We start from the raw sequence: 10,189 nt of genomic DNA on the forward strand, positions 1-10,189 counted from the left end.
CACTGTCAGTGGCCGGGGTTTTGGATCGTGACCTCCCACGACCCTTGGGGACTGCATATGGCACACTGCCTGAACGTAGACGATGACACCTAAAAGTACGCTTCACTGGTGAATAATGAACTTCACTATCGCTAGACAAATCCTTGAATGGCATAAAGTCGATCTCATCGTCACTTATATCACTTTCACCGGGAAAATGATAGTTTCCTCTTGCGAAGTTGCCAATGGGTAACACTCGCCACTCCAGAGGTGCTTGGTCCAGGGTCTTGTGTGGCCACACTGGCCACCCCAAAAGTGCTTGGCCTAGGGTATGCTGTGGTCACACTGGCTACCCTAGAGGTGCTTGGCCCAGGGTCTGGTGTGGCCACCCCAGAGTTGATGGGCTGAGGGTCATCTGGGTTATCGTCGGTATTTTCACTATTTCTTTGAATATTAGTGGCCCATTGGTGTCAAATCCATTAAACTCTTGCTCTATATCACTTTCCTTGAATTGTAGAGTGTTAATACGACGAGGCGTGAGTGAATCACGAGGATGTGCCATGATGTTGACCCAAGATGGAGGTGAATGTAACTGGTCCTACCATGCAGTACCCAGGCGTCCCCAATTTTTTTCACACATTGCACACTGAGTGCGCAGACTCATTCTCTAATGTCTAGGCGACTCAGACCTATCATGCCAATTTTGAAGGAATGAAAAATGAAATGTATATACAGTGGACCCCCGCATAGCGACCTTAATCCGTGCAAGAGGGCTGGCTGTTATGCGAAATGTTCGCTATGTGAATGAATTTTCCCCATAAGAAATAATGGAAATCAAATTAATCCGTGCAAGACACCCAAAAGTTTGAAAAAAAAATTTTTACCACATGAAATATACATTTTCCTACACACAAAGAGAAGGATACATGCACAATAGTAGAGTAGTACATGCACAATATATATTGTGCATGTACTACTCTACTAAATGAAGAATAAATGACACTTACCTTTATTGAAGATGCAGCAATGACTGATGAGACACTGTGTCCTGGGAGTGCCTTTTCCTCCTGAGTACTGTAGGTCCTGTTTGGTATTTTCTTCCAGAACAGGCCTTATCACACTGTGTATGTCACTACGATTCTTAAATCTCTCAAACCAACCTTTGCTGGCTCTAAATTCACCAATATGAGCACTAGTTCCAGGCATTTTCCCTGTTCACCTGGGTGTTAGTCGACTGGTGTGGGTTGCATCCTGGGTGTTAGTTGACTGGTGTGGGTTGCATCCTGGGTGTTAGTCGACTGGTGTGGGTTGCATCCTGGGAGACAAGATTAAGGACCCCAATGGAAATAAGTTAGACAGTCTTCGATGACACTGACTTTTTTGGGCTATCCTGGGTGGCAAATCCTCTGGGGTTGTTTCTTGGTATTCTCAATAAGCCACACCAACAACGGTGCTACAGCAGCAGCAGCAGCAACAGACGATGCTACAGCAGCAGCAGACGATGCTACAGCAGCAACTGACGATGTTACAGCAGCAGCAGACGATGCTACAGCAGCAACTGACGATGTTACAGCAGCAGCAGACGATGCTACAGCAGCAACTGACGATGTTACAGCAGCAGCAGACGATGCTACAGCAGCAGCAGCAGCAGCAGACGATGCTACAGCAGCAGCAGCAGCTGACGGTGGTACAGCAGCAACAGACGATGCTACAGCAGCAACAGACGATGCTACAGCAGCAACAGACGATGCTACAGCAGCAGCAGACGATGTTACAGCAGCAGCAGACGATGCTACAGCAGCAGCAGCAGCAGACGATGCTACAGCAGCAGCAGCAGCTGACGGTGGTACAGCAGCAACAGACGATGCTACAGCAGCAACAGACGATGCTACAGCAGCAGCAGACGATGCTACAGCAGCAGCAGATGATGCTACAGCAGCAGCAGACGGTACTACAGCAGCAGGAGTAGCTGACGGTGGTACAGCAGCAGCAGCTGACAGTGCAGCAGCAGCTGACGGTGATACAGCAGCAGCAGCAGCTGTACCACCAATAGTAGCGATGGTTGATTGGGGTTTATTATACAACCTGGCCAGCTCAGAGACACGCACTCCACTTTCATACTTATCAATGATCTTTTTCTTCATCTCCATAGTAATTCTCACCCTTATTGCTGTAGGGTTGGCACTAGAAGCTTTCTTGGGGCCCATGGTCACTTATTTTCCAGAAAAAAATCACCAAAAACACTGTAATAATACAAAATGTTCCGATTGTATGCTTGGATGTTACCGCGGAGGCTGGCTGGTAAACAATGCCACCCGCGGAACATGTGAGCGTGGCTCAGGCCGCACATTGGACGCGTCTCAGACGAAGGCCGCTGAGCGGGTTTTTGGGCGCTATGCGGGGCAAAATTTTAGCGATCAAAGCGTCCGCTATGCGGATTGTCCGCTATGCAAGGCGTCCGTTATGCGTTGGTCCACTGTATATGTTCAGGGCGCTAGTGGTAAGAACGTATATATACGTTTGAACCGTTTAGGGGTTAAACATGTCTGTCGTAATCCTGTCAGTTCCAGCTGCTTTATCCCCTTTCATTCTACATAATGCCGCTCACACCTCCCCCACACTCACATCCTGATCTTCTTCACTCCTTAACCCTTAAACTGTCCACACGTAGATATACGTTGACGTGCGGTGGGCTCCGAACGTAGATCAACGTTTTATTTTTCATTCTTTCAGATTTGGTGCAATAGGCCTGAGTCGCCTAGACATGAAAGAATGGGTCTGTGCAGTCAGTGTGCGCACTATGAAAAAAATCTGGGAGCACTTAATACCTTGTGGGAGCACCAGTTCAACTTAGTGCCAGCTAGAGCAAATATCATGGCAGACACCAAGGATTCACTGTTATGTCATATTAACACTCACATTTTTAGAGGAAAGTAAAAATAGGTTAGATAAATGCATGAGTTGATGTGGGTGGGTGTGAGTTAGACCTAATTAGCTTGTGCTACTAGGTCATATGTCATGCTCCTTTCACTGGATGTGACCTGACTAGGTGGGTCATTGGTCTAAGCCAGGGGGTGACATGGACCTGCTTTGCATGGGCCAGTAGGCCTGCTGCAGTGTTCCTTCTTTCTTATGTTCTTATGTATTTGGCTGGCTAGCTGGCTGGCTTTGGCTGTCTCTGTATCTCTGTCTGTCTATATCTCTATCCATCACTGTCTATCTGTATCTCTGTCTATATCAATGTGTCTCACATGTACTCATAAATACAGTTATTATACATAATGTAAATTACCTAGGATAACCCAAAAATTTCAGGCCAAGTGTTATACAGCTGGTTTGTAGATATAAGACATAAATAAACATGATGCACATAATAGCGTTGTCACTTGCTCAGCAATCAGGGAGCGGCCCATACACCACAAACCAACAGGTTTACTAGCCGCTCCCTGAGACAGACAAGCAGATGGAAAGACAGACACACAGGCAGACAGAAAGACAGATAAACAGAACTAGACAGATAAGCAGAGCTAGACAGATAGATGTACAGATAGACTGACAGACAGACATACAAAGACATGTTTGTGTGCAATTGTAACAACATATAAAGGCAAGGTTCCCTCCAGCAGGGCACATTCATCAAATGCCACTTATCTGATCCTTGTCATAACACCATTCAAGGAGTATCATACTCCAGCATGTCTAAAACATTGCTGGGACCTATAAATATTTTGTATATATTTCTAGACAATAGTAAATGACCAGGGCAGGTAAAAATGTTCACCTGTCAGTGTTATTGTTACAATTTGAGTACTATTTCAGTACATAATATTAGTGTCAGAACAAAGATTGGCTATGAAATCATAAAATCTATTATAAATTGTAATTATCAGAATATAAAAATTGTATAAATTAAAATAAAAACAAGAAAAAAAGGTAAATTGGCAACACTTCTGCAAGCAGCAGGACTGGCTGTTGCCATCAGGTGGGCATCCAAAGCCAACTTCACGGTCTTATATCTCAGTAAATACTGGTCCTAAATTTTTTTTTTTGATCTTATACCACACAGAAAATACCCCTCTTTAATTTAAAAAGAAAAAAAGTTTTTTTTATTTTTCAAAATATTTGGAGCGCCATGCAGGTGAACATAGATCTGCGTTTGGACAGTTTAAGGGTTAAAGATGTTATACCCCCCTGGCCAGTGCATGAAATCACCGCCTCACTTTCTTCATCAACATTTAAAAATTCCTCAAAATAATCCCACCATCTTTCCAATATCTCCAGCTTCCCATCTACTAACTCCCCAACTCTGTATTTAACTGACAGATCCACTCATTCCCTATGCTTTCTTCACCTGTTTATCTCACTTCAAATTTTTTTCTTTTTATCAGCAAAATTTTTTGACAGTACCTCACTCACTATTATTTGCTCTCCTTTTGCACTCTCTCACCACTCTCTTCACCTTTGTTTTACTCTCTATATACATACTCCACTCTTCTTATATCACTGCTTTGTAAAAACCTCCCATAAGCTACCTTTTTCTTTCTTATCTCATCATTCCACCAATCACTCCTCTTTCCTCCTGCACTCACCTTCCCATAGCCACAAACTTCTAACCCGCATTCTAACACTGCATTTTTAAAACTATCCCACCTCTCTTCAACCCCCGCACTACCTATACTAGCACTAGCTCACCTTTCTGAAAATAGTTGCTTATATCTCACCCTAGCTTAGTTAAATATAGTTTACCTAAGGTCTTCAGGTTTAAATATGGTAAAGTCAGAACATGGTTAGGCTAAGTATTTTCAGTCTGACCGAAAGAGTTGGATATCCTGTGATGCATAAAAAGTGTCACCTCGGTACATTACATTGTTTATTTGTATTAAAATATTTTATTTATTCATTTCATTAGAAAACACTACAAAATAACCATAGCTAAATATCACTGACAAAAATATGATTCTGTAGTAAAGTTGTATCAGCTCAATTATAATAGTATTAACTTTTTTTTTTTTTAACATCAGCCAAGGTAGCATGACCCAAAAAGAGGAAATGCATTCACCATCATTCATTCAATAGCTATCTAGATAATTGAAAAAAATCCTTTGAATTGTTACTTCGCCACCCTTCAGCTTGCACTCAGCTTCCCACCTCCATTTCCCATGAATCCCTTCATAATTGTTACCTTGTTCACTCTCCAACAGCTCATCATATCCATAAAAACAACTTGTTTTCCACTCTACCATATCTGACATGCTCGTTCACGCATGCACACACACGTATGCACATGCATGCACGCACGCACGCACATGCATGCACGCACGCACGCACATGCACGCATGCACCCACACACGCATGCGCACGCATGCACATGCACCCACGCACATGTACGCACGCGCGCACACATGCACACGCACATGCTGGGCTGTTAGGTACTCAACTTCCTACCATTTAAAACTTTCACACTCTCAATTATTCTAGATATTGATAAATTTTACCTGTTTGTTAAAAATGTTGGATCGAGGCAAAAGGCATGTTAACCCCCCTTTCTTCCTGTTATTAGATTTAAAGGTATTTTTCCCAGTCAATAGTTTTGCTAACAATTTTTTTTTTTTTTATTTAAATAGTAATACCTTCACTCTGCAAAAGGAGTGGAGTGTTAGAGGGGTAATCCAATTGTGATGTTGTCACACTTCTGGAAAGATGGCAGTTTAATGAATGATGGAGAATGTGTTTTCTTTGGTTCATCCTGCCTTGGCAGGAAGCAGATACTAAGTAAGAAAAAAATGTTCATAAATGTGGAAAATGTAATCTTTTAAGCTGTATACAGTATTAGCATTACACCCCTGTTTTATTTTGGGGTAATTTGTGGCTTAATTATAGTTTAGCTTTAATTCTGTCGATCAATATTTACAGAAGTGACTAAAATAAATTCAGTCAGTGTGGGTCATTAAAATTCGTAGAGCATTGTTGAACCTAAACTTTTTATTTGCAGCCGTACTGATGGCAGACCTGAAGAGATCCCCTGGCGCATGAAGGCGATGAAGCAGCGCACCAGAGCAGCAGAACAGCAAGTGGAGTAACAGAAGGGCACCCACAGCAGGCACAGCAGCAGCAGCAGCAGCAGCAGCACATGGAATAGGTCAAAGCAGTCACCTATTGTGGTTAAATCACATTCTGACCTCATTGCTACATAAGCTACCAAAGCTTTGATTAGCAAGAACATCATGTTAGGCTTTACAGAAACCAAGAGTTTGTCAATAGTCTCAAAAATGAATATTTTTGGGTAGTGTAATACTCTGATTATGGTTTAGACAGAAGATCCCATCTGGTTTCTAAGCTTCTTAAAATAAAAATGAAATTACCTGTGAAATTCTGACAGGTGATAGTTCTTAGTAGCAAGAGATGAGGTAAGGTTACGAGAGGTGAAAAGCAGGATAAGTAACTTCCAGCCCCCATCCTCTGTATGGGTGCAGAAGTGATTCTTGCATCGCCACTGGTGATTGCTATGCTGTCTTGACATGCCTGTGTCCTGACCAGTGGTGAGGCCCACACTCACTCCTCAATCGCCTACTCACACCACTGGCAATTACCATGTGGAGTATGAGTAGTAGGAGACTCCCAGGATATACCCAACATCCATTTGTCATCACTGTTTCTATTTCTGTTACGTAATCTGTTTTTTTTTTTTTTGTAATCAATCTATTCATTATATGCTGGGTATTTGGTTTTAGTTACATAGGTGTGTATGATATCAAGCACCTGTGATTACTCTGTTGTGTACTTAATTTCCAGTTTACACTATCAACTAATTAATTCATCACAGGTGGCAGTACTATGTGAGACGGTTGACATGCTGTACCCAAATTTTAGTTGATGTCTGCACAAAGTTTAATAAGTCAAATTTTTTATTTAGTTTTGTCATTTGTTCAGTACTTCAGTAAATAACCATTTTCTTAGTATGGTACAAGTACAAATTATCAAAAGTAAATACTGCCATTATTGTATATGGTGATACATGAGCTAATGATACCATGTTTTTGTAATCATGTACAAGAGTTGTAGCAAATTATTTTCAATAAGGAAACAGGATATGGCACTCAAACAAGTAATGTTTTAGTTGATAAAGAGACAAGCAGCTGTTGAGAACTTTAAGACAATATTTTTTCTGCATAGCAGGCTTTATCAAGTCTGACAGATCATACTTGGTTGATGGTAGCACAATTTATAGACAGAAGACAGGATTGTTGTCAGGTGTATACATATGAAATTAAACAGATATTAGAGTAGCACAGCAGTAGACATATTAAACCATGCAGTGTAAATCTTTAAACACCACTAGCAACCACTACTACAGTAGTGGTTGCTAGTTCATGGCTGTATACCTGGTTCATTATCTGATTAGCTAAAAGTTTTCCCATTTGGAAGTTTTGCATGATTGTGTTCAAGTATCATGATTAGAGAAGTTCCTTAGCATTTTCTCTCTTATTTCTGATATTACTGAGATGGTTGTATGAATTTCTATGTTGACACAGGCATTGTTCTGTTATCAGTTTGTGCTGCGTACTTATGCTCAGTCACTTGCTTACTTTAATATCTGGCACTTCTGTGTAAATCTTGTTGCAGCCCTCACATGGAATTTTGTAGCTTCATCTATGTTAGTTATTTTTTTTTTTTTTTTTTTGCATCCACTTAGGGCAGAGATAATAGAGTAGGTCACGATGGCTACCTTCCTATCATCTTGGCTCAGAATCTTTGATGTAAGAGTAGACATTACACAGAAAATTATATATCAGTCTACTTTCTTCTCAGTTGTGGGTGTTTTTAAGATTTTTTTAGCATGTTGTCTACAATTAAGGATGAAGAATGTTGGATATTGCAAGTTCCTAAATATGTTCCTGATGGTCTCACAGTGAGGAAGCACAGGCTACAAATCCTGTATATCTGTAGGAGAGACCCTGTTCATTACACCTTTTTGTCTTTGTGTTGTAATGTGGCCACTAATGTATGAAGTTTGTGAACTTAATTGATGGCTCAGCTCTGTTGAACAATCTTGTGAACCTCCTGTGAATATTGGCTTGTGCTTAGGCCATTAATAATATGTCATCAACATATCTCATCCAAGGCACATCTTTAGGAATTAAGTTAGTAAGTCAATCAGTTTCTACATTTCCAAGTAGAGCACTTAACATTGAGCTCATGGGCATGCTAAAGGACTGTTTGTAGCAAGTGCCATCATATGTGAAACATTTAAATCAGTACATAATTCCACAAATTCAGTGAAATCTGTTTATGGAAGAGGGATTTCACTGTAGTCACTTACTTGCTGGTGTAGGATGTCTGTGACCTGGTCACTGGATCCCTTGGTGAACAGACATTTGGTCTTTTGTGCTCAGGTGCATGGCCATGAGCTCACTGTTAATTGCTGTACTAGGGAACATTTATGTGGGGTTGCTGGAAACTGATAGACTTGATTACTTAATTTTTAATAATGTGTCTAGGATGAGATATAACAACATTTTGTTAATAACCCCAGCATAACTTAACCTTCACAAGCTATGGGATAATCTTGTAAGAGTTAAACCATCAGTTCAGTTCACTGTAGAAACTGCTGGGAATAACAGAATACTCTTAGGACATCTTTATACATAGAAACAATGACTCATGCTCATTTTAGGTACTGTATACTGTAACTACCTTATTCATTTTCAATCATCACAGAAAAGTCTTATTCACCAAGTGTTTCCTATAGGCATACAGGTTCTGTAGCCCATTTTCTTTAAGAGTGTGAGACCATCTGGAGTAGTTTTAGAAATTAGTAATACCCATTTTTCATCCCTAATATAGAAAATGTCTTGAAACTGAAAAGAAGATAAATTAATGAATATTTTTTCCTTGCAAGTGACATCACCTACAATGTCACAAATATTTTGAACCAAACCAACAACTAGATTCACAAACAATTTCCATAACAGAGATGAAGAAGCTGGTGTCTACGAAATTCCATGTAGTGGATGTGACAAAGTTTGCGTGGGAGAAACTGCCAGATACTTAAGTAAGAGTCATTGAGCATAAGTACATAGCCCAAGTTGATAACAGGTGCAATGAATGTCCATAAGAATTCACACACCCACCTGATGATATTTACAGATTTTTTAAATTAGTAATAATAGGAGAGAAAAAGAGGAGGAAATTCTATGAAACTGCTCTAGTCATGACATCAAACATAGTCGCACAGAACTGGGGCAGCTCCTAATTGGCAAAACCTTATTGTGCAGATATTAAACCAAGTATACTGCCAAGAACTGCCAACCAATGTCTCGCTAATATTTGCTTAATTTTTAGTACTCGCATCTGCCTCTGTTCCTGTCTTGTGCCTATAAGTTGTGCTACATACAGGTATGATCAGACTTGATAAAGCTTGATGTACAGATAAAATATTGTCTTAAATGAAGTTTCCAATTGCTGCTTCCCTTCCTCTGTATCTTGTCAGTATTCCCATGCCATCTATTACTGTAAGTAATGCTTTCCATTTTTATCAGAATTTTCTGAAAAATTAGTCTGCTCTTCAAATTAATTTTGACTATTCTTTATGGATAATTTTACATAAAAAAAACAAATAGAACTGGTTTGCAATTTCTAGTTACTGGACATAAATTTTGAATGTAGTTCTGTTTCTTTAAGACTTCTCCAGACTCTATCAGCTTATGTTTTGAGCTGTGAAATTTCTAACTAGCCTTGATTTCAAGTGGCACATTCTGCATAATACTAATTCTTCTGTGCCATGTGTAATTTTGTCAAATACTATACAAGAAAAAATTGAAGTACTTTTTTCTCTTCTGTACTGTTTCTTTTCTTCGTTCTTGAAGGTAAATCAGATATAAAATCCAAATTGAAGGTTTTTTAAAAAAGTTCTAATGGAGAATGAACATTTTTAATTCTCACTTTTTCATTTTTGAAATTATCTGACTCCTATGACTTGAAACCTAGTCTTTTATAAAAAAAAATTAACCTGTATGAATATGGGATTTTTCTTTTTATCACAGGAGTTTGCAGTATTACTTTTATTTTCATTGCTCTTAGGTGGCATGATTACCCCTATTATGAGCTTTATAATTTCTTGATTGGGCCTTTAATCATTTTCTGAAAATTTCCCATTGAAAAAAATGTGATACCAATAAAATTTGAAAGTTTTTTTTTTTCTTTTAATAAC

General features: G+C 39.6%; 1 protein-coding gene across 2 annotated transcripts in view; it reads left to right on the top strand.

The window, feature by feature from the left end:
* Nucleotides 1–6,167, top strand: part of Upf1 (Upf1 RNA helicase) — a 168,429-nt gene extending 162,262 nt beyond the window's left edge. The window contains exon 19 of one of the 2 annotated variants that reach the window (XM_070083022.1): nt 5,972–6,167. In XM_070083022.1, coding sequence (XP_069939123.1) covers nt 5,972–5,980 — 9 coding nt within the window. In that variant the 3' untranslated portion in view covers nt 5,981–6,167. The remainder of the gene's footprint in view (nt 1–5,971) is intronic. The other variant, XM_053772040.2, reaches the window with a different exon arrangement.
* Nucleotides 6,168–10,189: the final 4,022 nt, after the last annotated feature.

Source organism: Cherax quadricarinatus, chromosome 8 (genome assembly GCF_038502225.1).
Source record: "Cherax quadricarinatus isolate ZL_2023a chromosome 8, ASM3850222v1, whole genome shotgun sequence".
Lineage (NCBI taxonomy): Eukaryota > Metazoa > Arthropoda > Malacostraca > Decapoda > Parastacidae > Cherax > Cherax quadricarinatus.